The 15,987-nt window shown below is 41.6% G+C and overlaps 2 protein-coding genes across 5 annotated transcripts; both read right to left on the bottom strand.

Annotated features, from left to right (window-relative positions):
- Positions 1–9: 9 nt before the first annotated feature.
- On the bottom strand, positions 10–6,193 carry sh2d5 (SH2 domain containing 5). 3 transcript variants are annotated; one of them, XM_005917885.3, is made up of 11 exons: positions 5,993–6,193; positions 5,717–5,831; positions 5,220–5,276; positions 5,063–5,143; positions 4,910–4,984; positions 4,670–4,816; positions 2,817–3,017; positions 2,393–2,576; positions 1,893–1,998; positions 1,643–1,802; positions 10–929 (listed from the first exon to the last, which is right to left on the bottom strand). In XM_005917885.3, the coding sequence occupies exons 3-11, from the start codon at positions 5,268–5,270 to the stop codon at positions 756–758; spliced, it is 1,179 nt and encodes a 392-aa protein (XP_005917947.1). In that variant the 5' UTR covers positions 5,271–5,276; positions 5,717–5,831; positions 5,993–6,193; the 3' UTR covers positions 10–755. The 3 variants fall into 3 exon arrangements, with proteins under 3 accessions (XP_005917947.1, XP_005917948.1, XP_014187758.1); XM_005917886.3 differs by lacking the exon at positions 5,717–5,831 and having other exon boundaries at positions 5,968–6,193; XM_014332272.2 differs by lacking the exon at positions 5,993–6,193 and having other exon boundaries at positions 5,717–5,930.
- A 1,797-nt stretch (positions 6,194–7,990) lies between these two features.
- Positions 7,991–15,987, bottom strand: hp1bp3 (heterochromatin protein 1, binding protein 3). Of its 2 annotated transcripts, XM_005917873.3 has the most exons (13): positions 15,865–15,987; positions 14,883–14,963; positions 14,070–14,247; positions 13,399–13,461; positions 13,137–13,293; positions 12,907–13,050; positions 12,749–12,808; positions 11,786–11,925; positions 11,413–11,503; positions 10,831–10,990; positions 10,007–10,118; positions 9,700–9,855; positions 7,991–9,505 (listed from the first exon to the last, which is right to left on the bottom strand). In XM_005917873.3, the coding sequence occupies exons 2-13, from the start codon at positions 14,947–14,949 to the stop codon at positions 8,986–8,988; spliced, it is 1,848 nt and encodes a 615-aa protein (XP_005917935.1). In that variant the 5' UTR covers positions 14,950–14,963; positions 15,865–15,987; the 3' UTR covers positions 7,991–8,985. The 2 variants fall into 2 exon arrangements, with proteins under 2 accessions (XP_005917935.1, XP_005917936.1); XM_005917874.3 differs by lacking the exon at positions 13,399–13,461.

The raw sequence follows: 15,987 nt of genomic DNA, 5'->3' as shown, positions 1-15,987 counted from the left end.
GGATGCACGTTATGTTCAGTTGTTATTTAATGTTTTGCTAATAATCACAATCTTCTGTTGTGAAACTAATGTAGGGGGTGCAGGTAGATGGTGTGCAAGCTATGAACAAATCAACTATAGTCAAGACGACACAACATGATAACCACAATCCCAGAGAATGATTGAAATCATTTTGTACCATTTATACTCGACCAATGAAAACTCTGAACAGAAATTTAGTCATATTAACAGATGCGACATTATCAGCTAAACAAACTGCATACAAAAATATGAGTAAAAAGGAGTAAAAGTTTTACATTTCAGTAACATTGTTACTAGACGAGGAAACAAGAAGAAAAAGTGTGGCTTTGCCATCAGGTGTAGTAATCAGTGATTAATTCCCCTTTACAGATTCAGGTTCTTAGTTTCATGTCTTAAAAAAAAAAAAAAAAAAAAAAAGCTCCTCTGTTTTATAGGCACAAATAAAAATGTATATTTTTAAAAGCTTATGTTGAAATAAAAATAATAAAATCAGAAACCACAAAATATCTTTAACACACAAGTACCCTCTTAGGAAATGGATACTGTTCACAGTAAGTGCCAACACTATTAAACAGTGACTTTGTTTTACAGTTAAACCTTCCCGCACCAAAACACAGATAAAAGATAAATGTGCAAAAGAAATGATCAGTGTCGCTTATTTTGTGCCCTCTGAGGTTGGCAGTCCACATGTTCCAGTGTCCAGGGTTTACACCCATTCGTTTCTGTGGGTACTTTTAATTTCGGCTTCGTTTGGGCTGAAGCTTTACAGGCTGCTGTTTGCTGACGTTTTCCTCCCACTCATAGCAGTGGTTCACCCGAGCATAGCTCAGCAGACATGGCAGCTCGTCCTCAGTCTCTGTGTAGTGCTCAATCAGCTCAGCCATGGAATTGAATTCAGTCTTGCATTTCTACATTTATAAAAATAAATTCATTAAAAAGGACACCAGTTACACATGATTAGAAATCAACTATGACATTTCTAATCAAATACAAACAATTATTATGGCTTTCGAGAATAATATTGTCAATTAAGGTGGTTGCCAAGTGGAAACCTCCAGTGCAGTTCTCCAAAAAGCCACTTGAGGGCTCTAGTTAAAAACAGACTGTATAAAATTTGGAAGTCACCCACTATAAAGTCCTGATGTACAGGATAGCCTCAAGCTTAATGTTTTTGACCATAACATTTTAACATCACACGGAAACAAACACCCCTTGCTCTCCACCGCACTCCTAATATCAACATTTCATAAAAAGTAAAAAAAAAATAAAAAAATCCATGTTTCAGTAAATGTGAACTGAAACTACCAACTGAGCCCCAAATCTTCTTACTGACATCATAGAGTGAAAGAGTTGAGGGCAATTTTATCCACAGACCTCAATTTAATTGGAAGTCGCTGCAACTAGAGCTGCCGCCCTCTGCTGGCCATTATAGGGAATGCGTATTTAAAGCACTTCCACGTTAAATCAGATATTTCAATATCTCCCCCCCCACGACCCCCTTTCTTTTCTATCATTTATGAAAAATATAAGAGCTTGTGAAAATAAAGTAACCAGTGAAAGAGATTAGATTTAATCATAATCTGGTTTTCACATCATGTATATGAGCCAACAAAAGGATTACCTCCAGCACGAATTTCCCTTTACGGGTGTTTTCAATAAGGTGGGTGATCGGGCCAGAGGAGAAGCGAATGATTAGAGAGCCACATTTAGGGTTTTTTGGATGTTGGCACAAAAGGTAGGATCCCAGAACATCATCTGCAAGCAGTGAATAGCTGCTCTCACTGCAATACCAAGAAGGAAAATCACAGATGTAGTAACAGGAAAGTGACACTTATGAATGCAAAGATGTATTTGATGTGCGATATACTAACGTTGCGATACCAGCCCAACACCACACTGCCTGAGCTAGTGCCTCTTCTGTTTCAGACAAGCTTGGAGCCCGGGATCGCCTCGCTGGCAACTTGTCTAGATCCTTTTCTGGTTTTGATATAATAAGAGAAATAATGTAAAGTTAGATTTTATAAAGGTGGAATATTGCATCACCATGTGACGTGGAAGAAGCATCCCAGATGATCTCAACTCAGTGGACGCTATGCAGTGATGATGATGAAATAACCCCTCAAAAACAAAGAAACATATTCAACTTTAAAAAGGAACATTAGTAACAGAAATAAAATGTAAGCGCTGTAGAAATGCACAATTACCCATATGAGATGAAATCACTTCATCATGCAGACTAAAATAAAAAAACAAAAAACAAAGAAAAGCCCTGACACCACAGCAGTGACTGCCCTTCACCAAATACTGATGAAGTCGCTTTACCTAATCAATTCTTTGAACCTCGATAGCGCTCTGTGAACACTCGGCCCACCTTGAGTTACACTCAGTTGATCCTGAATGGTGCGCTGTTTGCGTGGCGTGAAAGTGAAGGAGCGGTAAGCACCAGAGCGCAGCACTTTGGTGCGTATGACTTTCTTGCGCATCAGGGAGGGAGAGGAGATGGGAAAGACCTCATCTTGGCTGCTTTGTTGGTCATCTGAAGACTTTGGAGTTTTCTGTAGAGAAAACATCACATAGTTTGTACAGATAATTTAAATTTTGAGGCACACATTTTGAAACTGCAGTGCTGTGCAAAAACTTGGGTGCGGTAATTTTTGAAGACATGGGTAAACTTACATTGAAATACAATATATAAAGAGGCAAAACCATTGCAATATTTACTAACAAACTAACATTTAAATTAGTCCATGAGATTTTGGGTGAAGTTAAAAAAAGAAAAAAAAGAATAGCCAAACCTTAGTGCCAGGTAATAATCCACCAAAAGGAGCTCTTCTGAATGAAACCAGGGCGCTGACACTAAGAGGAAAGCCGTGATTGAGCAGTGAAGGCTTGCGATGAGGCAGTGAGCCAGCAGAGTCTATCTGGGCCTCTTCTGGATGCTTCTCCAAGTACGACAGCTGGAAGCAGCGGCACAGCAGCAGGTTCAGGAACTGGGCCTAAAGGAGGAAGGGTGCATACAGAAAACCTAGCAGTTAAACTGAAACTGTGTTATTCTGTGTCATGTTGCAGTCATTCATCAAGTAAATTATTAACAGTACAATGGCACTGATAAAAGCTTAGCGCTTCAACACCACAGCTGACACCGTTTAGTCAAGCACAGGCATCTCGCAGAGATGAGGCAACTGCAGTGTCATAGTATTGCCGACCTCTCCATGTTGGAACAAGTCTCGCTGCTAACTACAATGCGGTGAGACTGGCTCAAAACAATTGAATGCTACCAGATCCACCAGTAGAGGCACCTATTATTGTGTCACACAGGAAGCTTGGCTTCAAGGGTGACTTCTGAAGATACAACAGTCGGTTGGGATCAGATCTGAATTTAGCACAGAAAGGAATTTGTTATCAAAGATCAATAAGCACATTTCCCATCACTCTCTAGTCCAAACCTGTGTGACACTGGAGGATTTTATTTGGAGTTACCATGGCAAACTGGTCAGTACTGACCACATTTATTGGATTTAATTTCCTCTAATGTGTCAAAAGCTTCTGATAACAACAGAAATGTTAGCTTTATATTATATCGGCATTACTTCCCTACTCTGGGCTGCTCTAAAATAGTTTGCCTATCAAGATAACGAGAACGGAAATATGGACTCAGTTTCAGTGACACCATTAACGCACACCTCTAATGTAAACTTTAAAAGGTTGTTCTCGTTCTCACGTCATTTAAACACGTGACCGTTTTAATCCTTTTAAAGAATCACTGTCAAAACCCTGCAATTATTTCAGGCACGGACCAACACTATGCAAACATATAGCTTGGAAACTTTCTATGATAACAGACTTGAAAAACAGAGAATAGAAAGAAGACGAAGTAAACTGCTAAGTACGACACAAGTAAAAAGCAAAATCACAATGCTGCTAACTCTTTTTAGATCGCTTGATGGAAGTTCTGTTTTAACCACTTGCACATGTGCCTTTGCTGTGCTCCACTGAGATAAAACAATGCTCCTTCAAGTTGACTTCTGTTTCAGGGAAGAGGGTGAAGTCCCAGCGAGCCAAATCTGGCAAGTAGAGCAAAAATGTGTTGGTCTGGCCTCAAATCTCCGGTCAGTGCACCATTAGTGGACACACAATGTCAAATTTTCTTCCTCTGTCTGGAGAAGTTACATATTATGCATTTTGAAGAAAGAAAGAAAAAAAAAACCAAAAAAATAAAAAATAAAAAACCCCTCTTGTATTGTTTGATTTCTGGGTCGTAGCCCATCATCACCTCTGGTAATGATTCGGCATATAATAGTTTGAAATGTCTGGTAAGCAACATGGTGATATCACAAAACGCACACGTTCAAGCAGTCAGGACAGGCCTTCCACCCAGTGCAAGTAGTGCCAGAAGCAGCCCATAGGTGCACACAGAGATAACCTTGAATGGGGTTGCAGCTAAAGTATAGTCAGTCATTGTTTCTGCTTTTTGTGAGCAGAGTTAGAACACCTTTAATCACACACTTTAAAATATACTGTGCTTGACAGAAGGACTTTCTGTCCAGCATGGGAAAGCGGCAGGGTTGTTATTTGTGAGTAAACAGAAAGCCTTAAATACATATTTACTGCGAGCTCTAACTATAACAGAACAATGGAGAATCCTTACTGCTCTGGCGTGCCTTGCTTTAAAGACATGGCAGTAGAGCTGGGTGTCTGGGCAGCCTGGGTTATGCGCGACAAAGGCAAACTGTGAATCGACGGGTCGGGCCGTGGAAAGAGAGATTCTCCGCAGAGCGTGGGCCATCAGGAGGATCTGCACACAGGGACAGGTCGCGAGCAATAAGGCACGAAAAGGAGAGCGACGTAAACAGGTCAAAACAAATTAACTGTCATTTTCTCTACTTACCGTTTCATCCTCATTATACATTTTCACACCTTTAATGGAAAACTTTAGGGACACTGGCCGTCTTGTCTTGCATGCCTAAATGAATACAGGACTGCATTAGGTACAGTCGTTATCATCACATTCGTAGGTTTAGATAGAAAGATAAAGACTCACTTTAAGGGACTTCAACTGTGTGTGCAGCTGCTTAATCTGGTCATCCAAACAGTTGTCATCCACAGGAAATGAGCCTACATACTTCACCAGTGAAGACAGGAGGTTAAGCAAACACTCACACAGACACACAAATGCAAAGTCATATTTCCAGACATACCTCTGCTGATCGTGTCACTGTACTATCTTCTCTGACCGGTGCCTCACCCATCGTGCCCTGTGGAAATACGAGATTTCAACACTTGAAGTCCTGAGAATTTAGGACTCCAAGCAGCAGAGTGAAGGAGATTTAAAAACAAGTTGAAAACATATGGACTAAATTGAATGTGCGTTTATCTATCCTCTTAATACTCAGGGAAACATGAAAGATGAGTCGGTATTAAGCGTAGCAATCGCAAGAGCCTTATTTTGAAGACGCTTCTTTGGGCGCATTAACGTCGCAGATAAACCTGCTGCTACGAGAGGCTCGATTGTTTTGTTGAGATTATCCGCCACAAAATGCCCCGAAAGAAACCCAGAAAGACACAAACGCGTGAAAAGACAAAACTTTTGAAGGGTTTCCGCCCTGTGGAGTCCAGCAGCAGCGGCAGGCAACACCGGGGCGTCTCCACCTGAGCGCACAGGTCACAACAGCACCTTTATATCACAGAAACTCACCCTGAGAGTCGCAACTAAACCCTCCTCATCCACCTCCTCACCCTCGGACCGCTCCGCGTCTTCTTGGCACGCCGACCAAACGCACACCGAGGCCCCCCCACCGTCACACTTTTACCTGCAGCCGTTACCCCCAGGTGTGCAGCGGTATTCCGAGGCGGGGTTTAGTTGAAGAAAGGCGGAGAAAGAGGAGGAGGAGAAGAAAGAAAAGAGGGTGTACGTGAGAACTAAATCAACCAAAACACGAAACTTACGGAATGGCTCAATGAATCACATCACCCTCCCCCTGAAGCGGTTTCTGTCCACTCCGCCTGACATTCCCACACAGCGCGCAAGAATTCAAGCTCACGCAGCAAAACCAAAAATAACAGTATGTGTCAATAAAAGTATTTTAAAATTACACTATATTAATTTATAGTTAAAAGCTGTGCACTGAAAGTCCACTAGGTAAAACCTGCGAGAAATAACTGGAGGCGTCACCAAGATGGCAGCCTGCATGGGAAAACTTGTGTCTAGATGAACTTTGGGTCCAAAAGTTAAATCTATTTTAAGCCCCACCACCACCACACACACACCTCCTCCCGATAGTACTCGTTTTTTACTTCAGAAACGATATTTGGGGTCATAACACTGTAATTTGTACGCCGTGCAATTTTATTATTTTGCAGATTTTATCATATGCTATGTTGTGTTATTAGATACAGATATAAAAAATACAAAAAGTTAAGGTGCAGCAACATTACAGCGATATACAATGAGTCAGTGTGATTCAGTAGTATTTTAAAACCTTTATAATGATACGTGGGAATATAAATTTTGCTTAAGTAAACGCTCAGAATACTTGTTTCTCCACTTTTTATCTACAGTTTATACTTCTGGTTATACATGTTAAAAGCTGACATAGTTTCTCCTTAAAAAGGAGGATTTCTTTGACAGGATACTGACCAACACTCAGAGCAATGGGAAAGCAATAACTCAGTGAAGATTTAAGAAGGAGAATTGTAAATTTATAGGATTTGGGAAGCTCTCTTGGAGCAAATTTGAAGCAACCGCAGATTACAAGATCATCAGTTCAAACTGCTGTACGTGTGTATAAGTTATTTGGATGCATTGTCACACTAAGGTCTGGAAGAAGACCCAAACTGTCCCCCTCATATGAGAGGAAATTGGTTAGGATGTTGAGCAACAACCTGTAGCCACCATGGCTCAAGCCTGCCATGAAGTCAAAACTCCTGGGACCCCAGCATCACAGACAGAGAGTGTTGACCTAGAAAGAAGCCCCTGCTCCAAATTCAACAACGTGAAGCTTGACTTTAATTTACAGCTGCCCACATAGAAAAGCAAATGCCCTGTGAAGAAAAGTTTTGCATACATGCAAGAGGGGTATATGATGTAGCATTTCTTTATTAACGGTCTAAAAATAACTGGGAATTAAAGTAAGTGGAAAATATTTCAGTCTTGAAGATTTTTGCTCGTGTAATTACTTTAATTAAATGTACTGCATATGCTCTCTGAGCCCGTCCCCACGGCTATGCTAACCATTTACATTTTCTGTGGGGGGCGGGTTTTAATGACAAAGACAATCAGGAGGAAAACCTGCTGAATTTTACAAGAAAGGATAGAGGGGGCTGTATCTGCTATAAGGACTAAGATCTTTTGGAGTTCAGATGGAGCTCTTGAAAACCTCTTCTGGTGGCAATCCGCCATCTTTTAAGTTGCGGTCTGCTGGGGCACCAGCATCTCTGCTGAGGACAGAAGCAGGCAGATTCAGATGTCCAGCTCCATTCTGGGACGACCTCTCAACCCAGTGGAGGTGGTGAGTGACAGGATAATGGCAGTTAAACTGTCAGTCTTGTTGAAGAACACCTCCCACCCCGTGCAGCACACTCTGACAGCACTAATCATCAGCCCTTCAGTGACAGGCCACTGCATCCTTGAAGATGAGACATCAGAGCCCTTTCCTTTAAGCTGCTGTCAGACTCAGGAGACCACATGCACACGCTGGGGACTGAAATCAAAGTGCAACACTGCTGCTATGCATCTAAAGATGGGAAAATATATCATATATACATAAATTTAAACTACATTTCTTCTACCGTATATAGAATTTTTTTTCCTGTTGCTGTAAAACATTAGTTATAAGTTTCATCTGTTTATTCTGAATTGTCTACCTTCCTGCTGTAATAATTAGATTTTCATCATCAATGGGACAAAGGCACTATGAGATGTGACATTTTCATTGCCCACTAAATAAAATAAATAAATACTGCAACAGTCTACAAATATAGCCATTTTATTAATGACTTGGAAAAAAGCTTAACAACACAAGGGATACATGCATGCAGGGAAGTTATTATCCTATTATCCTCCTTTTTCCACAACACACATTTCTTACAGTTTGGTACTGAATACAGATGTGAAGCGATAAAATCAATTTGTGTATATGCTTGTTTACACCCACACTCACACACACACACACACACACACCTCAAAAAGACATTTTCCCCTCAGTGTGACTTGAATACTAACAGTATTTTATCCTCAACTTGGCACCTGCAGGTTTAATCTTTTTTTTCCCAGGGGGGCTATATCTGTTTAAATAACCAAATATAAATTATAGTTAATAATAATAATAATTAAGAAGGAAACTACATAAATGAGGAACACAGATTACAGTTCAGATTTGTATGCATTAGTTGCATGACCACATTTTGATTCAATCCCGGGACAAAACAGAAATTTCAAATTTCTGTCTTTTATAAAGTACTAACAACATTAGTAACTCTTTTGAACTTTTAAACCCACTTTTCAACATAAAACTGACGCCGTTTTCACCCTTCTAGAACACTGATCTTTGATTTGAGATTAGGAATGTGTGCTGCCAGCAACTACAGAGTACACGAGGAACATGTGTAAACAAAAACAAACCAAAAAACAAAAATCGAAAAAGAAAAACATAACAAAACCGAAGTCGCTACGTGGCTCTAGTTTTAAAGTATGCTTGATGTTCCTACAGTCTCCCAAGACGGCAGCCTCGCCGATAACACTAACGGAGCTTTCCTACACACTGTGATTAAAAAATAAAATTCAGAAACTCTCAAAGTTCAATTAACTGGTAGGATAAGGTTCTTATTCTACAATCGAAATAAAAAACAAAACCCTACTGCCCCATAAAGAGGGAGAAAACAATGATATAAAGAGAGAGAAAGCACTGAAACTAAAGCGGCAGACTGCTGGATATTCAGCCCAGTTTGTAGAAGACGCTCCTGGGTTCAGTATTTCCCTCTCTTAGACTTGCGAGCAGACTGCTTACTGCTCTTGGCCCCCTTTTTCACTGCGGGCTCTGCAGGGGACGACTCTGCGGGTCGTTTGGATCCACTCTTGGCTGCCTGCTTTTTAGCTGCAGGCGCCTCAGGAGGTGACTCTTCGGCCTTGGAGCGCTTGGACCCGCTCCTTGTCGTCTCCTTTGTGGCTGTAGGCTCCTTGGGGGACGACTCCTTGGACACAGGTCGCTTGGCCCCCCTTTTGTTTAGCTTTTTAACAGCTGGTGTCTTGGGCTTTTTTGCAGGGGCGCCTCTCTTGACAGGTGTGGCTTTAGATGGCGATTCGGATTCCTTCTTAGGGGCTGGTTGTTTTTTTCCCGAGCTCTTGGCCGAAGATGCTGCTTTCTTGGCTGGAGACTTCTTTGCGAGCGAACGTCCTCTGCCTTTAGCTTTTGACTGACTAGCGCTCGAAGATTTCTTGGTTGGAGGAGGACGACGAGCCTTTGGTGGAGGCCTCTTCGGAGGTTTCCTAAGAGTCGTTTTAACAAAAAGCAGTTGTTAAAAATAAATAAATAAAAACAATTCTCCACTTGAATTGTTAATCATCGTGGGATGGATGGCTGTCATTACAAAAGACTGCACTGATATATGGAGTAGGACCCATCTTTAAACGTTTAACTACAAGCATGTAATTAGGAGTCGAGCTGCAACAGGTATATGCACCTTTTACGGGCCGGGGCTTCATCCTCAGACTCTTCCTCTTCTTCTGATTCTTCCTCGTCTTCGTCTGAAGATTCAACTGTTCGCCTTCGCTTGGTCGGAGGTGCAGCATCTTTCTTTGGAATTTCTTTGAACTTGTCTGGGTACAGGATGGTGGGACTAAGGAGGGGACAAGAAAAAAGGATCAGACATCAAGAAAAGAAAGAACAAAGAATTCCAGAAGCTGCACAGACAAAGCTCCTTTATCAGACAGAAAGAAAAATAAATTAAGTATTAAAGGGTCGGGGATTCCCAGATGCAAGTGAAATACCTCGGGTAGAAAGGGAACGACAGCTGGTAGGTCCCGTTGAAGCCGTGACCAGTAATCTGCTCCATCCATCCGAGTACTTTACACTTTGTCAGGGTCCTCCGAAGATTGGCCACTAAAGAGAAGAGAGAAAAAAAAAAGTTCTGCTGGTGACGCCATTGTTGATGCAAAAAAAGTTTTAACTGAAACTTGTGCTATGTGTGTTTGAGCTGCTGGCTAATTTTTTTAATAAAAAAAAAATAAAAAAAAGAAGAAAGAAAGAAATTATAGTCCTAATCAGCTGCAGATATCAGATAGTCGTGCAGTCCTCCATCATCCTGAACAGCAGCTGGTGACGGTAGTCCTTGATATGCTGTGCAGATGGTGATGAACTCAGCTCAGTTCTCCACCGCCTGCAGGTTCTGAATGGGTCTCAGATAATATGGAAGAACTACCGTCTGCAGCTGCAGTTCACGGTGAAGGAGTTTAAGTCCACAAAACAGAGAGACCGCAGAATGACACTGAGAACCTCAACAACAGCGACCCGTCAGTCTGCTGTTAATGAAACATGGCTAGCAGCAAATTAACTTTCAAAATGAGAGTGAGGGGATAGTTTACTAGCAAAACACCAAAATCATTGCAGAAGGCTGAAGGGCTCAGTCATAAGAACCAGGTTTAAAGGGTTCACCTGCTGCATTTCTTGTGATTTGTTTAAAGAGAAAGCGAGTGTTGTGTCTAGTTGTAGTTTCAGATGGTGCAGGATGTGTAGATAAGGCACCCTTACTATGTCCATGTAGTGCAATCGGTCTCAGGAATCCTGTTGAGCCACGTAGGATTACCTAACTTACCTAACTGGTACTCCTTTCTGTCCTTGTTGGCGTCTAAAAGGTATCGCCGTAGAGTTGTGGTGCTGCAGGTTTTCGGTTCATTCATGGCTGTGATAGCAGCTGTGATGGCGTCCTCCAAAGTGCCACCCTTGAGCAGGACCTTGTTGCCGGTACGCTTCAGCTGGTGGGTAGAAGCACTTTAGGAAACAAAGTCTGCAGCTCTCTCACGTACAAAGAAACAACCTGTCGTTTACCTCTATGCAACAGTATAAAAGAACAATGAAGCCCGAGCTGGCACACTGACTGGCTCTGTGGTCCTGTCTGTGACGTGGAAACAAAGCGGGTCCTGAAATGTTTAGGTGTTAGTAACTGGTGGCAACTGCTACATGACTATCTCAGATAGGTCCGACTTTAAAAAAAAAAAAAAAAAAGACATTATCTAGAACTGCTCTGCTATTTCATTTTCTGTTAACAGAAGACTTTTTTTTTGTCCAAGGAGGCCTTTTCTTAACCAAAAATTAAATGTTTGTTGCCCATTAAAAACAAACAAACAAATGCATTCCTCTTTTTTGAGCAAAACAAAGTGTTAAGGAGGAGACTTACCTGGAAAGTCCCCCTCGCTCCTTTCCCAGTTATTTGCTCCAGTTGCCCTTTCTCAACAGCCCTCACCAGGGCGGACTTCAAGACTTCTGGCCTGAGGAGTAAATCATCTTCAGCTTACAGCTTTTAAACACAATACAGTTAAAGCAGTACCGGTATGTCAGTACACGTGCTGTACAATCATTCCACCCTGGAAAAACAGTTTAAATATTTAAAAGCCCAAAATTACCATGACATTCCTGCCCATGATGAGTGTATGGCAACTTCTGACCACAATGGCACAACCATCTTTTATATACGAATTAAACGAGTCAATGATAAAGAGCACCTTGCATCTTGAAACAACATTAGACGGAGAAGAGGTGATACGCTGCACCTGTTTTCGATGTTAAAGCTGGGAAAGTGCTGCTCCAGGTACTTCTTGATCAGGTTGTAGGAGGCCTCTTTGGGCTCACAGAGCCGAGTGATGATGAGAGGAAGAGCGTCTCCCAGAGACTCCTGCTTCTGAGCAGCTTTCTAAAGCAACATCCATTTACAGACATCACAATTACAACCAAACATATCCCAGTCTCGGGGAAAAATGGCGAAAAGGAAAATGCTGACACTACACGTTAGGCCCATATCAAACACTTTACCTTAATTTAAAATAAAAAAAAAAAATGTTTAAATCTCCTGCAAGTGCGTCTCCTTGGGGACATCTAGACCACTTCCTTTGCAGTCACCAATTTCAAAATTGTACCCTGGAAGTCTCTGATGATTTGTATGTGCAAAATGACAATTTTCACTCTGCATTTCAGCAGAAGACCTTCTCCACATCTCAAGGCGACAAATCAGCTAACGCTCACACTTCATAGCCATCCAGTCGCAAGTTACAGACCAAGAATTTGTCCTTCTCAGAGTGTCAATCTGCTCTGGCTTTGTTGGGAGAATCCCTTCAACATTAATTGTGGCATATACAAGTGTGCTGATGATTAGAAACACTGGACCCCCCCCCCCTCTCATTCTCTTACAGAGAGAATGAGAAAAATATGCATCAAAAATGAGGAAGTTGTCAGATCAGGGCTTCTAACAAGCATTTGTGATGCAGAAGAGTGCCAGGAGATGATCGTTGAGGTGTAGTCACCTTTGTTTTACCTACCAGCTGTAGTGCACATGAACTGGGCTTAGAGCAAATCTCACAACTGAAATGATTTATAGCATTCATATACATGCTACATCCAGATGCTTGGCTCGACTTTAGGACTTCAAACATGGGGAAACTGCTAACACTCAACCCTGAGAAATTCCCAACACCTATAAAGTATTAAGACTGAGCATCTTGCAAGTTGTTGTGACGTACCTTAGACAGGGGAGTCTGCTTCCCAATGGCGAAGGTCCCTGAAAGACCTTTCCCCTTCAACTACGTGAGAGAGACAGTTAAAGCACAAGCAAGTAGACTTAAAACCACAAATCCTTGAGAAAAACAGAGCACTTCTGACAGTTTCTTGGCTCCTTCACCTGTTTGATGGTTCCCTTCTCCAAATGTTTCTTCATGGACTTCTTGATGAGGAACTTCTTCCTGTCAAGCTCCATCCCTGGGTATTTTTTCACGATATATTTCATGACAGATTGGTATGAAACTCCAGACCTGTCATTGCAAGACTACAAAGGACACGGACAACGAATAAATAAATAATCGAGAGAGCGGCTGTGTGCCGAGAGATTCATTTTACAGTGTTTGCACACACCGTGATGGCTTCAATGAGGATGTTATCCACTTTGTTCTGAGTGCCAGCAAAGTTGGTAACAGGGACCTTTTTGCTCGCAGTGACGCTAGCCCACGCCGGAATCGTCCGTTTCACCTTCTTGACTTTAGACTTCTCGTACTTGTAGCCATCCTTCAACCTGTTGCCAGAAGCAGCAAGACACAATTTCAGTCATGACGGTTGATTCTTTAAAAGCGATATTTCACTGTGATCGTTACCACCCTTATCTTTATCACATCCTCACCTTAGTAGGAGAACATAGCAGTGTGTTGCGCACTGTCCAGCCGCGCAGTCCTTGCATTTGTCACTTTGTCCGTTTGTCACCGACGGGAAAGACAAAATGAAATTTGAGAACATCTGTCTTAATGACCACCATGGTAATTTGACCCTCACTGAATTGCAGTGCTAATGATCAATGTGCAAAAAAAAAAAAAAAAAAGTGAAGGTCTGTTTTGGCAAGGTCTGGGAGAAGAAGAGGAGGAGGCCAAAATTCTATGTTACAAAAGCTAAAGTTTATAGGGGGAGAAAAACAAAAACAAAAGAGTCCGTAAAGGCTTGCGACCAGCCCAAAAACCGTGATCATCAGAGCTAAACTAAAGTGCTAGATTTTATTAGAAATGTGAGTATATATCACTGATCACTTGGACTGGGGCGTTAGAAAATCCTCACACTGTTACGATGCCACTGTCCTCTCCTCCTGGACTCCTCCAAGACTGCGCACATCTGTCTGATGGCTATGATGCAGGGAATGAATGTAGATGTGACAACTCACATCTTTTAGAAATGCAACACTGCACGAGAGGAGCAGTCTGCAGTTATCCAGCAGAGGTAAGGATAATATAAACAGATAAAAGTGCTATCAAAGTGAAATATCGCACTGTTCACGCTTGCAGACTATCTTATGGTGAAACTCACTCTTTCTTCTCTTTCCCTTCTCCTTCCTTTTCCGCTGCAGCACCGTCGGCCTTTTCCCCGTTCTCTGCAGGCGCCGTCTTGCCCGCAGCGCTGCCCTCGTCGCCATCGGCTGCTGCGGCTGATGACGCGGCCTGCTCCTTTTCGGTAGCGGGCGACTCCTCCGAGGAGGCTTCAGGTTCTGAGAAAGCATTAAAAATAAAACCTTAAAAACACTATACCGCCTTTATTTTTCTTCATAGTGTAAAGCTGATATTATTAAACTTTCATAAAAGTATGACTCGAGGTCTTTAAAGTTTTTAATGAAAAAATAAAACTGGAAGGGAAAATACTGCATTACATAAAATGCAACATTAGTGTATTTTTTTTTAATTAAAAAAAAAATAAAAATAAACAGGAACATAAAACAACATAAAAGCATAATGAGGCTTTAGTGCAAATGTGTGATAAATCTGCAGGATTATGAGTCAAGTGACACAATTAAGATGATATATTTTGAATTACTTATGAGACATAACTAATACTAAAACATTTTAAATAAAACACTAATCATTAAACAACCAAATCTATATGAAACTGTAACTATATAATATAAATGTGAATGTATAACTGCTATAAAGTATACAAGAAACCTAAATTACTCTATTTTCCTAATAAATACTGGAAAAAAAGAACTGGAGATGAGTTTTGCTCGTTCTGTGTTGAGAGAATGAATGATTGGTTGAAGTTGAACACTGCGACAGATGCCGCTGATGGCTGGCAGGGGGCGGGGCCAGGGTTTGACAGGGTGCAGGTGAAGGACTACCTCACCCTTACCTTTCTCTGCTGCAGCGGAGGGGGTCTTCTCCTGGGTCGGAGTCGCTGCTGCTCGGCGAATCGGCATCACAGGAGATTTACCTGAAGAACCAGAAAAGATCATGAGCACAACCATTGTTTGGCTTTGTGAGTGAAATTTTTGATATGCAAAATTTAATCACTTCGCAAAAAAACCCCAACTACATAAACCGTACTGTACCTGTGGATCAATGAAGCTGATATTTACCTGACAAATAGCTGTTTTTGTTTTTTAAGTTCTTTGAAGTTCGCCTTTTATAAATTAGTGCATCCGTAGATTTTATTTATTTTACAAGTAAATTATTAGGATTCAAGATGTGTTATTAACGGTATTAAAGGTGTATGTTTGAGTAGTTATATCACCAATTTCAGGCAATTTCTTCATGTCGTCAGGTAAACAAAACATGCTAAACTTAAATCTTCAGTATGAGTTTTGAGGAGTAAAAGATACAATAAAGATTTATAAATTTCACACTGCACATGTACAATTATTACAGCTCATAAATATCTGTTAATACTAGTTAGAAATTGAATAGGACTGTTGGTTTAACTGGCTTCACTGGTTTGAGGCCCATTTTGTGTATGCACAGGGTTAAAACTGCCGCTGGTGCCAAACCCCCTTCATTCATTGAGGCCTTTTATCCCCCAACTGAAGAAAAGGTGCTGTTTGCTTTACGCAAAACGCTGAGCGCCTACAAAACGGCGCAAAGCTTGCCCCGCTGATGGGTCAGTCTCTGCCAACGGATTTCCATCACGTCCACGGGAGCCAGAGGACGAGGTGCCAGGATTTTTCAGCAGTTTTCGCCATTTTGTCCGTCGGTTTATACACACAATAATGGCGTCTCACAAGGCAGATGAAATTCATTCCAGCTGCACAAAGTGAAAACCCCCGGCTGCTTCCCGAACCGTATCCGTGCAACTGCATGTTTAGCAAACAATTTCTCAGCACGCGAGCCAAACTTACCTTTAACACGTCGGGGAAAACGGAAACACTTTGGGCTAAATTTCTGCACGATCCTTTATTTCGATTCCTCTGTTTACGAGCCCCGCCCCGTTAGGACTGCAACGTGCTGCGTCACGACGCACA

This window comes from Haplochromis burtoni, unplaced genomic scaffold (genome assembly GCF_018398535.1).
Source record: "Haplochromis burtoni strain Fernald_Lab_line unplaced genomic scaffold, NCSU_Asbu1 Contig_26, whole genome shotgun sequence".
NCBI classification, from domain to species: domain Eukaryota; kingdom Metazoa; phylum Chordata; class Actinopteri; order Cichliformes; family Cichlidae; genus Haplochromis; species Haplochromis burtoni.
The sequence above is the reverse complement of the archived record's forward strand: the minus strand, read 5'-3'. Positions and strand labels throughout refer to the sequence as shown.

What these genes read in the sequence shown, in the direction of transcription:
- sh2d5 (XM_005917886.3), bottom strand. Translation starts at nt 5,270, where the DNA reads ATGGGTGAGGCACCGGTCAGAGAAGATAGTACAGTGACACGATCAGCA. An exon ending in CACAGTTGAAGTCCCTTAAA is followed by an intron (nt 4,985 to 5,062) that starts GTGAGTCTTTAT and finishes GTATTCATTTAG; the next exon opens with GCATGCAAGACAAGACGGCC. An exon ending in AAGGGAAATTCGTGCTGGAG is followed by an intron (nt 930 to 1,642) that starts GTAATCCTTTTG and finishes TTATAAATGTAG; the next exon opens with AAATGCAAGACTGAATTCAA.
- hp1bp3 (XM_005917873.3), bottom strand. Translation starts at nt 14,949, where the DNA reads ATGCCGATTCGCCGAGCAGCAGCGACTCCGACCCAGGAGAAGACCCCC. An exon ending in GAGCGAGGGGGACTTTCCAG is followed by an intron (nt 10,991 to 11,412) that starts GTAAGTCTCCTC and finishes TCTACCCACCAG; the next exon opens with CTGAAGCGTACCGGCAACAA. An exon ending in GAAGCCCCGGCCCGTAAAAG is followed by an intron (nt 9,506 to 9,699) that starts GTGCATATACCT and finishes AACGACTCTTAG; the next exon opens with GAAACCTCCGAAGAGGCCTC.